This window comes from Henckelia pumila, chromosome 4 (assembly GCF_033568475.1).
Source record: "Henckelia pumila isolate YLH828 chromosome 4, ASM3356847v2, whole genome shotgun sequence".
NCBI classification, from domain to species: Eukaryota; Viridiplantae; Streptophyta; class Magnoliopsida; order Lamiales; family Gesneriaceae; genus Henckelia; species Henckelia pumila.
In genome coordinates this window covers 10,569,102-10,585,164 of record NC_133123.1, presented here as the reverse complement: position 1 = coordinate 10,585,164, position 16,063 = coordinate 10,569,102, and the positions used below count along the sequence as shown (strand labels likewise).

At 31.6% G+C, this 16,063-nt stretch overlaps 1 protein-coding gene and 1 long non-coding RNA gene across 2 annotated transcripts; both read left to right on the top strand.

Moving 5' to 3' along the window:
* The first annotated feature begins 3,461 nt into the window (after positions 1-3,461).
* On the top strand, positions 3,462-7,139 carry LOC140860477 (uncharacterized). The gene is made up of 3 exons (XM_073263486.1): positions 3,462-6,145; positions 6,237-6,342; positions 6,429-7,139. Exons 1-3 carry the CDS (start codon positions 3,462-3,464, stop codon positions 7,137-7,139), a joined length of 3,501 nt encoding a protein of 1,166 aa, XP_073119587.1.
* A 2,461-nt stretch (positions 7,140-9,600) lies between these two features.
* LOC140894549 (uncharacterized) lies at positions 9,601-10,337 on the top strand. Its single transcript, XR_012153856.1, has 3 exons — positions 9,601-9,684; positions 9,785-9,903; positions 9,996-10,337. It is a non-coding gene; the product is annotated as an uncharacterized lncRNA (long non-coding RNA).
* Positions 10,338-16,063: the final 5,726 nt, after the last annotated feature.

Sequence of the window (16,063 nt, the reverse complement as noted above, 5' to 3'; positions counted from 1 at the left end):
GTTTTTTTAATTAGAAGATGCACAATGATATGTCTAATCCAATGATACGTCTATCCATGCTTTTTCTTTTTCTTTTTCTTTTTCTTTTTCTTTTTTTTTTTTACTAATTTCCTCAATGCTTTGGAATAAACAAAAAATTATATATATTGTTAAATTTGGCTGGATTTTTGTAAATATAAAAAACACAGCCAAATTAAGAACCCGAGTGTGTTTGGATTTATAAAAAATTGGAATTGGAATTCCGTTTTGGTGTTTGATAAGAATTTAAAATATAGTAGTGTGAATTGATAATATAATTTTTTAGATAAATGATATTTTGAAAAATTTGCAAAGTTTGAAATCTACGATTAAGTTATATAAATATAATTTTTAAAAATTTTATTATAATTTTTTTATATAAATTTTATTATAATTTTTAAAACTCAAATCCTATGAAATCCCACGAAATTCGATCAATTTTATAATAATTTTATTTAGTTAAATGAAATCCCATCAAATATTAATCTCATTTCGAAATCATATTTTACTAAACACTAAAATGGTATTTGTAAATCCGAATCCTATCAAATCTCATTCAAATCCTGCATTCCAAACACACAAGAAGAATCTTGGTATTTAGCAATGTAGGGTAAAAAATGTTAATAAATTGATTATCTAATAATATACTTCAAAATATCAATACCTAAAATTAATAGTATAAATACCAATTAAAAAAAATTCTATAAATAAAAAACGATTTCTAAGGTGCGGCCGACGTAATAAAATAAATAAATAAATATATATATATATATAAGATTTTAATATGTTTTTCAATGAAAAATGACCTAAACCTGACTTCTACAATACCACGTCAATAGCTAAAAGGAGACCGTAAACGTGGGAAGTTCACTTGCCCACCACCTCTCTAAAGTACGAATATCAAATGATGAATATTTTGAAACATTTATTAATTTTTTTTCTCAAAAAAGTTACTCGTATTAAGCTAGTATTTTAAAAAGTTTTTAGAAAGCACTTTTCAGCGCTTTTCGTCAACAAAATTTCATAACATTTCAAAATTTTAAAGCTGATAAGTGCTTCCTAAAAGCTCTTTCAAACTCTACTTAAGTTGAGGATCATAGTGACGAAAATTTAATTGATTCGATGAAATTTTATTTATATTTTTTATGATTATATATTAATTACAAAGATAAATATTTTTGGTTTTTCTAAAATAATGTTCCTTTTTAAATATTTCAGTCTTTTTTTATCTATATTATTCCATGTTTTGTTTTTTTTTTAGGATATATTACTCAAAGTTGCATACAAATAATGTTAACGTTTATATATATGTGTGTATGAATCACCTACTAGATAATAAAAACTTAAGTATGTAATTAATTTAATCAGATAAACTTAATTATATAAATAACTGCGACACATAAACTCGAGAATACATGCACAACACACATATCACTGTGAAATTCGATGACATATTTATAGGCAACAATTCGACGATCCGATCCCTCATTCGGACGACCCGATCGGCGATCTCTACACTACAAAAAAAACATTGATTTAGCCACGGTTTTAAAAAAATCGTGGCTAAATTAGCCACGCTTTTTTAAAAAAGCGTGGCTAAATAACCACGCTTTCTAAAAGCGTGGCTATGTTAGCCACGCTTTTAAATAAACCGTGGTTAACTAACCACGCTTTTAAAAAGCGTGGCTAAATTTAACCACGCTTTTTTAAACCGTGGTTAAAAATAGCCACGCTTTCAAAAATCGTGGTTATTTAACCACGATTTTTTAAAAACCGTGGCTATGTTAGCCACGCTTTTTATAAGCATGGTTAAATATAACCACGGTTTTAAAAAGCGTGGCTATTTTAGCCACGCTTTTTACAAGCGTGGTTAAATATAAATACGGTTTTAAAAAGCGTGGCTATATTTAACCACGGTTTAAAAAAAGTGTGGTTAAATTTAGCCACGCTTTTAAAAAGCGTGGTTAGTTAACCACGGTTTATTTAAAAACGTGGCTAACATAACCACGCTTTCTAAAAAACCGTGGTTATTTAGCCACGCTTTTTTAAAACCGTGGCTAAATAACCATTATATGCTTTCACTTCATCTCTTCGATCGCTATTGTCCATTTAATTTTCAGAATATTCTGTAAACAAAAATCACCTTTGACCGTCACTAAAAAATTCGTCGGTGATCGAAATTTAGATCGGAGAGTTGTTTCGGAATCCTCTTGTTTGGGGCTTTCTTTCAGTACCAATTTCTCTTATTTTAGAAAAAATTCCGTGGAACCCAATTTCGACAGCCATCGTTCGTCGCCGCCTTTGATTTTCTTAACTTACAAAATTATTTGCGGCTTCTTCATTCGGTGAGGTAAGTACAACTTTGGATCTTATTTTTTTATATTTCATTCGGTAGTTGTTTTGGTTAAAATTAACTACCTAATTGAATTAATGTTATTTCAATTTTTTAGTTATTTTATTTCAACATTAATATGAAAGTCATGCGCATTAATACATAAAAAAAAATTATATTAGAATACACGACATATTTTTAAAGCATATACATGTTTAAATTATATTCTTTCATTTATCTTAATGACTCGTCGACTCGATGATTCTCCTACTCCGAAATAATTGCTTTGATTTTTTTACTTTTTTATATTTGACTTAATTATTTTTATGATTCCTCTCATAATTTATAAGTTTTTTTAATTATGAATTTTTTAACGTGGAAAGAGGTGGACTTTTGTGCGACTATTGGATTTGTATTACTATCAGTCTATATAAGAATGAATTTTTTTTTATGTATTGGAGATTATATCATTTATGTGTTTTGGAATAAAATAATTGATAGAGATAAGTATACAATTTATGTATTAGATTATAATATTTTCACAAATTTTTATTAAATATGTTTACTTATATAAAAAGGTTTATTAAAAAAAATTGACGTAATATAAATTAAATAAAACTAAACCAATGTTAAATGGGTTTGCGAAACATGTACTATAGGATTTTTAAATTATATAAGACATAATGCAAAATATTTAGTTTTTCATTTTTTTAGTAAAATTTAATTTATTTCAAATTAATCTATGCTTTTAATGTAACGGAAAAAAACCCAAAAAAAATATTTTATTGTTAATTAATTTATTTTATTCTTATGTTAACTAATTTATTTTCATGAACATGACATTTAGTTGAGTAAATTTCCAATTGGTAATATATATGGTATCAAAAAATATTTTTGGCATGATATATTAAATTTTATCAAGGCTGTATTGTATAATTTGTTAATCAATATTATTTGTGAAAAAAATACAGCGATGGAGAAGACTATCATGATAATTAAATCTTTTGTTATAATTATTTTATGAGACATATGCATTTAATTAATTATAAAAATATAATTGTAAGCTAATGAATACATACATATTTTCTGATTCTGTTTATTGTAGGAAAATATGGATCACACTGACAGAGGATGGATGTATCGTAGATTGCAAAATGGCTATATTACTAACGAGTATATTAATGGTGTAGAGGAATTCCTGGTCTTTGCTCTTAGTCACGTTGAATGTTTGTCAGCGGGTAAAGTACGTTGTCCTTGTAATCAGAAAAAGTGCCAAAACAAAGTATTCTTAGATGACAACACAGTGAAGGCGCACTTAGGTCGATATGGTTTTGTACCGAACTACTACAATTGGCATCTTCACGGAGAAGAGTATATTCGTCCAAATTATCCAAATACCAATCAAGATGTTCCGTCGTCTTCACGGTCTCAGAACAGGCGTTGGGAATCCGAAAACATACTTGCAGATCAAAGTTTTCATAGTCATGATCAAGAATATTTCCTCACTAATCAAAATCTTGGTCACGAAATACCTGCAGATTATCAGGAAGAAGGTCCGTCGCAGTACGTAGACCCCAATATTGATCACATAGAAATCCCCAACAACTACATCAAAGGATTATATGAGCTCATAAAATCAGCGGAGAAAGAAATCTGGGACGGAAATCCACACGGTCACTCTTTGTTGTCTGTCCTAGCGAGGTTATTGAAGATGAAACATGAGCACAACATGTCAGAAAGAAACTTCGACGACATGTGCCAGTTAATGTCAGAGTTATGTCCAGCTGATAACCACATGCCTGACAGTTTTTATTCGACGAAGAAACTCATCAAAGATCTAGGTCTTCCCGTCGAGAAAATCGATGCTTGTAACAACAATTGCATGATTTACTGGGGTACAGATTCAGACTTATCCGAATGCAAGATTTGTGAACATCCTCGTTACAAACCGTCTCGTCGGCATGGAATCCAGAATAATAAGAAACAAACGCCGTATAAGAGGATGTATTATTTTCCTATCACTCCTCGTCTCCAACGGTTATATGCATCTACCGCGACTGCTTCCCATATGCGATGGCATCACGACCACCATTTTGACATGGAGACAATGACACACCCATCTGATTCTCCGGCATGGCGTCATTTTGACGAAACACACCCGGGGTTCGCTGCAGAAATCCGGAATGTCAGGTTAGGACTTTCAACAGATGGGTTCCAACCATTTGGCCAAACGGGACAACAATACTCATCATGGCCCGTCATTTTAACCCCGTACAATCTGCCACCCTGGATGTGTATGAAAGATGAGGTCATGTTCCTCTCTGTGATCGCACCTGGACCGAGTAACCCGAAGGATAAGCTTGATGTTTTCTTGCAACCATTGGTTGCCGAGCTTCAAGAACTTTGGTACGATGGTGCTGCCACATACGACATACACTCGCACACTAACTTCACGATGAGAGCAGCGTTGATGTGGACCATAAGTGATTTCCCAGCGTATGCGATGCTTTCCGGTTGGAGCACCGCTGGAAAACAAGCATGCCCTTATTGCATGTCTGATTCTGAAGCGTTCACACTAGTGCACAGTGGTAAGACGTCATGGTTCGACAACCACAGGAAGTTTCTGCCCGATGATCACCGACTACGGCGCAAGAAAAACATGTTTGTACGAGGGAGAACTGTTTTGCATCCTGCTCCTGCCATCAGAACAGGAACCGAGCTGCTAAATGATATAGATGGTTATGGTTTTATACCTTCATACGATGTCGACTCAGAGATCCGAAACAGAGAGATATGTAATGTGGCAAGATGTGGTTGGAGAAGACGCAGTATTTTATGGGAGTTACCGTATTGGCGTACGAATCTGATCAGACACAATTTGGATGTGATGCACATCGAGAAGAATGTTTTTGACAATGTTTTCAACACAATCATGAATGTCCCCGGACGTACGAAAGACAATGCAAAATCAAGGGCTGATCTGGTTGAAATGCGTATCAGACCTGAGTTACATCCAGACGTGTCTACAGGTAGACATCCCAAGGCTAGTTATACTTTGGAGCGTAGTGCGAGGGAGGTTCTTTGCAGATGGCTTAAGGATGTCCGTTTCTCAGACGGTTATGCCTCGAACATGTCCAGGTGTGTTAACATGAACAAATTGCGGATGTTCGGTATGAAGAGTCATGATTGTCACGTATTCATGCAACGACTAATACCCGTTGCATTCAAGGAGTTGTTACCCAGAGAGGTTTGGGAGGCATTGACCGAGTTAAGTCTATTTTTCGCAGACCTAACTGCTCGTAATATTAAACAGAGTGACATGATACGCTTGCATGAGCAGATACCGGTAATTCTTTGTAAGTTGGAGAAGATATTTCCACCAAGTTTCTTCGATTGTATGGAACACCTTTGCGTCCATCTGCCCCACGAAGCTCGCATTGCTGGTCCAGTGCAGTTTAGGTGGATGTATCCTTTCGAAAGATTTTTACGAAGATTGAAGAGCACGGTTCGTAATAAAGCACACGTGGAGGGATCCATATGCAATGCTTATTTGGTCAGTGAGGCTTCCATTTTTTGCGAGCATTACTTTGGTGACTCGATACAAACAAGACAGCGGAAGACTAGACGCCAACAACAAAACATTGTGAACGAGATTGGGTCAGAGCTTTTTGCAATATTTATGGTACGTGGTAGACATATCGGTAGTAAAAGACCTAGATTTCTGTCAAACGAGGAATATCATGTCGTAGCGACATATGTTTTGTTGAACTGTGTTGAACTGAAGTCCTATTTGAGGTATGCAATGTTATGTTCACGATTTCAATCTTCTTGATATGTATATATTTCCGTAGTATTTCATTTTGACAACCATTTCATATATGCACAGCATTTACGAGGACCAAATGCGTGCAGAGATTCCTGGGATAAGTCATCAAGATTTAGACTCCAATATACAGGCAAACTTCTTCGATTGGTTCAAATATTACATCAGAGTAAGATTAAATGTAATTTAAGATTTGATATTTAATACTCTTAGCACATTCGAGGTGGTAATGATAATATTGTATGCTCGTCATAGGCTATCGAAGAACAAGGGGAGTTCGTCTCAGAACTGATTAAACAAGTAGCACTGGGTCCGTTGCGAAAAGTTAATACTTACAGAGGTTATTGTGTCAACGGGTTTAAATTCTACACTGTTCATGACACAACGTTTAAAGCCACAGACAATTCAGGCATTCAAGTTCGTGGTCATTCGAGTGACGGTGTTGAAACCGAATATTACGGCTTCATCGAAGAGATCATCGAGGTGGAATACCCTGGTCTTCCGTTGAAGCAAACAATAATATTTAAATGTTGTTGGTACAATCCACATCCTAGGCTAGGTACGCGCGTTCATGGTAAGTACAAAATTGTTGAGGTGAACCGGACACGACATCTTTCCACAAACGAACCCTTCGTCTTCGCTACACAAGCTTCACAGGTCGTGTTCTTGCAGTACCCAACTTCGAACAGGACCCCTTCTGCTTGGCTTTACGTAAGCGGTTTGAGACAGAGAGCTTATGTTGCAGACATCGTAACTGACGATAACGTATTGAACGACGCGACAAGTGCATTTCAGAATAATGAAAGTCAAGTTCATGAAGTCGAAACACAATTTCTGTTGAATTCAGAAAACCTTGTCGATGTCACCGTTAACTTTGACGATGAAATTGACGCGGTAAGCTCAAACAGTGGAACCGAAGATGTACTGGAAAGCAGCGACGAAGACTTCGATGTTGAAAGTGACTGAGTAATGTTGTATAACTCCTTGCATGTTTCTCTGTATATTAATGTTGCAATTTTAACTTTTTTATTAAATTGTTGTATTTTTTTATGATTTAAGTAGTATTATATTACCATTGTCGGTATTATAAAATTTATTGTTTTTATTTTATATTATTAGTGTATATTAGTAAATATATGTTTCAATACTCTTATAATATCTAACCATTATTATTTTAACATTTCATCTCTCCAAAATATCCTTAAATATTTTCATAAATTCGCATCATACCCTCTACCCATTAAATATTAAATATTATTTTAAAAAATTCCAAATAACATAAATTTTTCTAAATTAAAATATTAAAATAATTTATTTTTTTTAAGATATGTTTATTCCAAAAATATTTTCGTATATGTATAAATGGAAACACTATCTTATATGCATTATACATTTTACAATAATTGTACAGATTTAATATAGTTCATCTTATCTAAGGATTTTTTAGAATAAATATTGAGATGTTTAATTAAAATATTTATTTAAACAAAATAAATAAAAATAATAATAAAAATAAAAATAAATTATAAAAATAAATATATGTTATATGTATATATTTTTAACACACATATATACGAAAGTTGAAGCTTCATTTACCTGCGCGGCACTTTCCTTTTCTTATTCTCCATTCCCTCCTTCCCTTACGGAACTTGAAGCTTCGATTTACGCCTCCTGTTCTTGAAAAAATGATTTGCGCATATATTTAGTATCCTATCGACGAGGCTATCTTCCACTACCCATTTTCATAAGTTTTGAGATCGTTCCGCTCGATTTACGTTTCACACATCCATCGTTTCCCCGCCTCTTTTGCCGTCGCCGACCGCCGCCTAGCCTAGGAGAAAGGTTGTTTTGTTGTTTGGAGCTCTATTTCGAATCCTAGAGGTATATTTCGAAAATTAGGGTTTTGAATTTGGGGGTTTTTTAATTAATTCAAGTCGTATAATTGATATATGATTTATTGTTAATTCTAGTTGTTATATTTGAAGGTACCGATGGATTTAAAGAATTTGTTATCCAGACATTCAGATTTTTTTGTAAAAAATTTTGTCATTAGGAAAATGAAAGTACGTAAGATATAGGTGGACATAATCAATTGAATTAAGACGTAATTTATTTATTAATTGTATACGTATATTGACTGAAATTTAATCATGTATTTGATTATTTTACTAATTATGATTATGATTATAAGTAACCGTATAAAAAAAAGATAAATGCATTGTTAACATTCGTTTGTTTACCTTGTTGATCATATTGTTGATGTGAGCTCGTACTTTGATGATTGAGAGTCGATGTGAGCGCATATTTGTCTCTCCGAAACTGCATGAACACCTACCAGTAGTTGTAATTTTGAGAATCTGCTATTGAACTGGGAAAAGTTTTGGTAATATTCGTAGTTTCTTGGCTTTCTTCCCTATTGAACAAAGTTGGCTTCTTTATCATTATTATTATTGTTCTTGTTATTTTCTTTCAATTTTTATGCAACCGAAATTTTACAAGAAATTGAAAGCGTACCTTAAAATCGAGATAGCTAACTTCCTATTTTATATCCTGAAAATATGAAGTTATAAATTCAACTTTTATATTAAATCATGTTTCAATAGATATATTAGGGCAAATCGCAACCTGACCACACTGTGATTATCAAAAGAGATATCAATTAACACCATTGTCAAGCAAAAATGAAAAAAAAAAAAAGAAAGAAAAAGAAAAGGGCATGTGCTTCCAGAAATGAAATTAGAACCCAGACCTCAGAAGTATTAGAGTGACGATGTACCTTTCATAGACAACAATAAATCTCTCTGGTACCTCAATGCATAGCAATTAAGTATTCAATGTTTTTCTTTGTTAAAAAGAGATGGCAACTTGTTTTGTGATTGTGGTTCCTGGCTTTGGGATCTAACATCGGTGCATGCTAATAAGTAAAAAAATAACTCCAGGAAGCTTGATGCACATATTTTTCTGCAGAACCAAATGAGAATTGACTTTTTTTTATATTTACATGAGAAGTGTCTTGTTATGATCTTCACATGAGAATTGCATGGGATTCTGAATTTGAATCTGTGAGAAGGATTGGATGGAAACTTTTCTGCTTGATTATTCATTAAGTTTGATGTAATGGGAAGAGATGTAATATAAATTGATTCCTCCTTGATAAAGCTTCGAGCAGTTACATGTCTTCACGGTGAGTAGGAATTTTCACAATTTAGTCACTAGAAAACATAATTTGACATTTTCAAAAAAAAGAAAGAAAAAGAAACATAATTTGACCACTGTATTGAGCTGCATTCCCAGTTTTCGAACTTGAATATTTAAGCACTTGTTTAACAGCGGTAGCATAATCTCTATCCAATATCATAGTTAGTATGTCTTTGTGAACCAACCAATATCTTATTGTTACAATTAATATTTATTCATTTGTAGATATTTAATATTAAGACATGGCGGAACCATATTCCGAGGACGAGACTGACCAAGATCCACGAGAGTTCATATGGTTGGAATATGATAAGTAAGTTTGAAATGTTTATCATGTAATCATCATTGAATAAATGTGCGTCTTGTCAAATTTATGCTTATATTTTATATTTCTCGTTTAAGGTTTGCCCCAGAGAATCATAAAGTCTCTTCGTACATGACTTCTTTATTCTACACGCAAACTTGCGAGGATGGATACTCTTGGAAGTTTGTGACAACTGATCAACGACAATGGTATTGGGATGAGTTCGTGGTAAGAATATATTCATTGTAATTGACAATAGCATGCCTTGTTAATATTTTTACACATTCAACTATTGAATAATTTCTTAAATGATTGAGCAGAAGAGGTACAGATGGGAAGTAGCCATTGACTCAGATGTCAAGAGGGTTTGGTACATCAACATTAAAGAACTGTACCGTCAGACTATCCACCGATGGCGTGGGCAGGGGAGACATCCTGATACAGTCACTGAAGAGACGTGGTCCAAGTGGACGGCGGTGTGGGCTTCTCAAGCTTGGCTGGACACGTCAAAAAAATACAAGGCGAACAAGCACTCCGAGCCTGCAGGTCCTGGGACAGGCCAGACGAAGCATACTGGTGGATCCAAGTCTTATGCAATGCATGTTGTCGACATGGTATTTATCTTTCGCAGTAATAAATATACTTTGATACTTATACTTTGTATTTTTTTTATCTCATTTCACTACAGATTATTACTTCCAGCTGATAAACTAATGCTTTTTAATAATATATAACTTATTAGAAAAAAATCAAAGAGAATCTTCTATTAGATGTATCACATATGGAAACTTCAAGATCAAACATGGTAATATTTTCACTAACTAATTAACTTCGTTTTATTATGTAATAGTCAATAGACATTGCAATTTTATTTGATCTAGAATTGTAATGACATATGATATAATGTATTGTTACAGCGTAAGAAGAACAAGCACGAGCCGAATGCGTGGGAGTTATTTTTGCACACGCATAGGATGTCTGACGGGAAATTCGTGGATGAGCGTTCTAGAAAACTACATGTATGCGTCATAACTTTATAATTGAATAAATATTTTGTATTTAAATATATAATTTCAAATAACTAAACATATTTTGTTTATTTTGTAAAGGAACAAATGGAAGCGTACATGTTGGAGGCCATGACTCCATTGGAGGATGGGACTATACATCCCGAGCCTACAAACAATGACATTAATGAACATTTTAAGCTCATCAGCGGTGGGCGAAGAAATGGTAGGATGTATGGCTTGTCGACGTTGGCCAATACGATGTATCCAGCGGTGATGGCTCCACGACAGAGAGGCTTTGCAGGCGGAGGACAAAGTTTGGAAGCTTTTCGTGACGAGACACGAGCTGCTACACAAAGGGCCAATGAGGCAGATCAGAAGGCCCTCGAAGCAACCAGGGAGTGCGAGGCATTGAGGGCACGTGTGGCCTCTTTGGAGGAATCGTTCCGTCAATTTATTGAACGTGCATCTTCATCGAGCGGCAATACCCCTCAGGGTCGAGGAGCATCACATGGTGGTCGTGGCACCCCAGCACATACACGCAGGTCGTCGCAAGGGAGCAGAGATGGGATCAGTGGAGGTTCACCCGCATTTAGAGGCTCACCAGCAAGCAGAGGGACACCAACAGGGAGGGGTTCCATTCATCGATTGTCATCACAAAGACGTACTTCATCTTTCCAATTGGACGCGAACCTTGCTACAAACAATGATGAGTACGATGACGATGAGACTCAACCATGAGTAGGTAAGTAATTTCGTGTGACATATTTTCACATAAATTGTCAAAAATTAAATCTTTTTCTTGGGTACCTTGTCTCAGGTTGACTGTTGGGTTGGTTCGCTTGAATTGTTGAAGCTCGAACACCGTATTTTTTGTTGTAGTATATTCGTGAGCCGTCGACGAATTTGTGAAATTATCAGTGTACATCGTATTTTGCGTCGTAGTATATTTGTGAGTCGTCCACGAATTTATGATATTTTCAGTGTTTTGTTTGATATTTGAATGTAAATGCCTCGGAATAGTTATCACGAAATTGGTTTCTCACATTTCTATGTAAATTATCCTTCAGTTAATTTTGTGGTTGTATTTATTGTGTATGCGATTCATCTTATTTTGTGATGTTGCAAACTCCAGTTTAAATCATGACAAAAAAAAAAAAAACACTTAGCCACGGTTTTTTAAAAAATCGTGGTTAACCATAACCACGGTTTTTTAAAAACCGTGGTCATATTTAACCACGGTTTTAAAAAAAACCGTGGTTAAGGTTAACCACGATTTTTTTTAAAACCGTGGTTAAAGTTAACCACGATTTTTTAAAAAACCGTGGTTAAGGTTAACCACGATTTTTTAAAAAACCGTGGTTACGGTTAACCACGATTTTTTAAAAAATCGTGGTTAACTTAGCCACGGTTTTTTTAAAACCGTGGTTAACTTAGCCACGGTTATTTTAAAAAACGTGGTTAATGTTAACCACGGTTTTCATAAAAACCGTGGTTATTTTAACCACGGTTTTTATAAAAACCGTGGTTAAACTTAGCCACGGTTTACAACCGTGGATGATCTTAACCACGGTGCATTTAGTCACGGTTTAAAAAACCGTGGTTAAAACCGTGGCTAAAAAATTTAGCCACGGTTTTAACCACGGTTTTTGCCGTGGCTGAATCCAAAAAATTTTTGTAGTGCTACATGCAGACAATTGAGCCACTACAAGATATATTAATTCTTCATATGTTTCTTTAAAATAATGTATGTGATATATTTCGAAATTTAGAAGTATTAGAGCGTGTTTGGTAGCGCTTATAAGTTTTTTTAATTTATTTGATAAATTTTTTTTGTCAAACAACTTATAAGCTGTTAAATAAATTGTTTGAAAGCTTATAATTAAGCTATTTTATAAAAAATAGGATCTTCCTTACTTTTTTAGAAAATATCTAATTTTGATATTTTACTCTTCATACTATTTTATATATTTTATTAAATTTTCACCATGTCCTCTGCCCAATTTTGTATATAATTTATATTTTTTTTTCTAAATTAAAATTAAAAGTAGTTTTATTTTTTAATATATGTTTAACATTTACGATAAATTTAAAATTATTTTATATATATATTACTATTTATATTACTTTCATATTTTATATATGTTTTTATAATTTTGACAATAAAAAGATCTTATAATATCAAACACATCAATATCTTTAAGTTGTTTAGAATAATTAAGTTCATCAAATCACTTTAACAACTTATTTTTAAAATAATACACAACAACTTATAAGCTTTTAAAAATAAAAATTTTAATAAAACAACAAAATTTATGACATAATTTATATATATATATATATATATATATATATATAGACACACATACATGCACACACATTGGAGTAGTTAACACCAGCACATAATGACAACGGTAGGATAATATTTAATAATTGAGTATGTTTTGTATTTTGTCAAAATAAAACTAATATACATTTTCGGGATGATTTCATTTTTTTTAAAAAAAATTCAACCTGTCACTCTCACCTAAGGTATCGCTGGACCCCTCAATTATTTTGAACTGGCAACCAAACTCGTAGTAGAGCTTAGCCTTTGAAAAGGATCAAACGTACGTTTTTCACGATAAAAAGCAATCCAATATAACGAGCAATAAAGCAAAATCTTCTTCACCTGGTTACCATGCTTTGTGGATTATTGTATTATATATATGCGAAATTTATCCTATGTTAGTGATCGTAAATGCGATATATGTGTGTTATGTAATTTTTGGACTTTGGAAAAACGGTTTCTGAAACTCGTGAACTGTGGTTTTTCAGCTCATCTCCAACTCATTATGTTATCTGTAATACTAACTTCAAGATAATGTAATTTCTACACCAAATACAAAACTCATCTCCAACTCATTCACTCTAAACTTTACACTAAAAAAAAATATTTTCGGAATATTCTCTATTACTTTATTCATAAATAATTTATTCCACCAAATATTTTTTAATACAATAATTAAATATCAATAATATCTAAATAATAATTTCTTTATAAATATTCAATATAAATATTAACGAATTAAAATTTTTAACTAAATATATTTTATGAATTATTTTAAAATATTTAATTTTATTTATTTTAATATTTAAACTTATTATTTATTTTATGAATTTTAATTTTATTTATTAAATAATTAAACTTAATTAATAATTTATCTATAAACAATTTTTTAAAAAAAATTATAAATTTATTTAAAATATAATCAGATTATTCAAATTTTAAATAAAAGTATCTTATAATTAATAATTACAACAAATAGATTGTAATTTAAAGCTATAGATATATTAAAAAAAGAAAAAGAAAGAAAACAAACCAAACCAAATTATATTAAAAAATAAAAGGAAAAACAAATAGAAAATTTCTACGCTATTGCTACAGTGTTACCCTAAATTTGATACAACACTGTAGTAAGACATCAATCTAACGCTGAAAATAGCGCTAGGATGAAGAAAGAAACCCAACACTATGTTGGCGATTTACACCAACATAGAGTTATACACCAACATAGAGTTAGGTTGGAAAAGCCCTCAGGTGTATTAGTAAGCAAATTTACTCTTCTAGGATATAATTTTTATTATTATTATTATTATTATTATTATTATTATTGATATGTGTATTAGTTTAGTTAAAGCAGGAGGACCATAAATATAAATATGTATCGGTATATATCACAATAGATCGAGTTGGTCAAAATACATTGCTCAAGTTTAATCAATAGTATAACTAGCTAGATACATGACGAGCCGTATGTTTCATCGTAAAAAAAAAAAAAAAAAAAAAAACAACAATTATTTACCTTTTCTATTGTTAAAAAAAAAAAAAGAAAAAAAAGGATAAAAGTACTTAATTAAAATAGTAAAATTGCAAAATTGTAAAGGATTTATAAACGATGTTTTCTTTTCTCTAATTAAATCGTTGTATCTTTTATCGACCGTTCGAATATAAAGTTGGAAAAAAGTGCTTCAAATACTCCTTTGAAATTCTCAATGAGCAAATACCTTCCTTTGTAACAGTTTTAAGCATTTCAGTCCCTGTGTTATAATTTTTTTAACTCACTCTCCCCAAAATTAACTTTTTGTCTCATAAATTTATCAAATGACAAAAGAACCCTCAATTTAACAACAATCATTCTCATTAATTATTTTTAAAAATACAATGATATATTTTTATTTTTATTTTATCACTTAGAAAAATATAAATCTCACCGATAATATGAATTCTTTTATAAATAAAAAATCACAATAATAAAATAAATATTATGCAATAGCCAATTTATTGATTAATATTTTTAGTTAATGTGTAACTAATGATAATAAATAATGTACATTTAATATATTTTTCTATCTAAAAAGTGTTAATAGAAAGAAAAAAAATCATTATAAATGACATTATGTCCAACCATAATCCTTCAAAAATCTAAAAACAATGATACCAAAAAAACAAAGAATAGATGTTTGATAAAAAAAAAATATTTTTCACTAAAAATGTTAAAGGATAATATATGTTTAATCTATTCTAGCCGTAAAGGTAAATAAAAGATGAAGTTTGTTATTTGTGGATTTTTTTTATTTTGTACTTAAATTGTGTATTATATAAATTAATTGCATGAACAATTGATTAAAAAAAATGAGTACCAAAAATAAAGAGACGAGGGCTATATTGGGAATTTATCATCTAAAAAAAATCAAGAAATTAAATCATTATGCACATATTTTCACAATTGTATGGATAGGGTCTACATGCTCAAAAAAATATAAGAGAGGGATTGAGATGCTCAAACTTATTACAGAGGAGGATATTAGCTCATCATTAATTTTACAAGGTACTTGACGCAATTTTCTCTATAAAGTTGTGCATCTTCGTTGTATGTTAGAACAAAATTTAAGAAGATTTTTTGTTGTAATAAATCCATTTTTGAAAATATATATTCGAACTTTGCATTTTATAGTTGAATACACTCAAATACAATCGGCGAATTTTATGCTTCAAAATTCAATTTCGACCAAGATTATTTTTCAAAAATTTCCTAATTCTTCAAATTTTGCGTAATTATTTTCTGATTAAAGATAAATTTCATGAAAATTCGGCGTGCTTTTCAAAGGATGCAAATTGCAATACAAAACACTTGAACCTTTCCTCCAAATGGGGATACATTCAGTCTTCCGTTGAAATTAAATAAAAGTATGTTCAATTTTCACATAATATATTTTTCCTTCATAAGTATAAATTAACAATTTATCTTTAATAAGTTCAATTCTTGACTCGATCGGGTTGCAAACGTCGAGTTCAAATTACCATTAGGGTAGTTCTAAAAGCTAGCTGAAATATATAT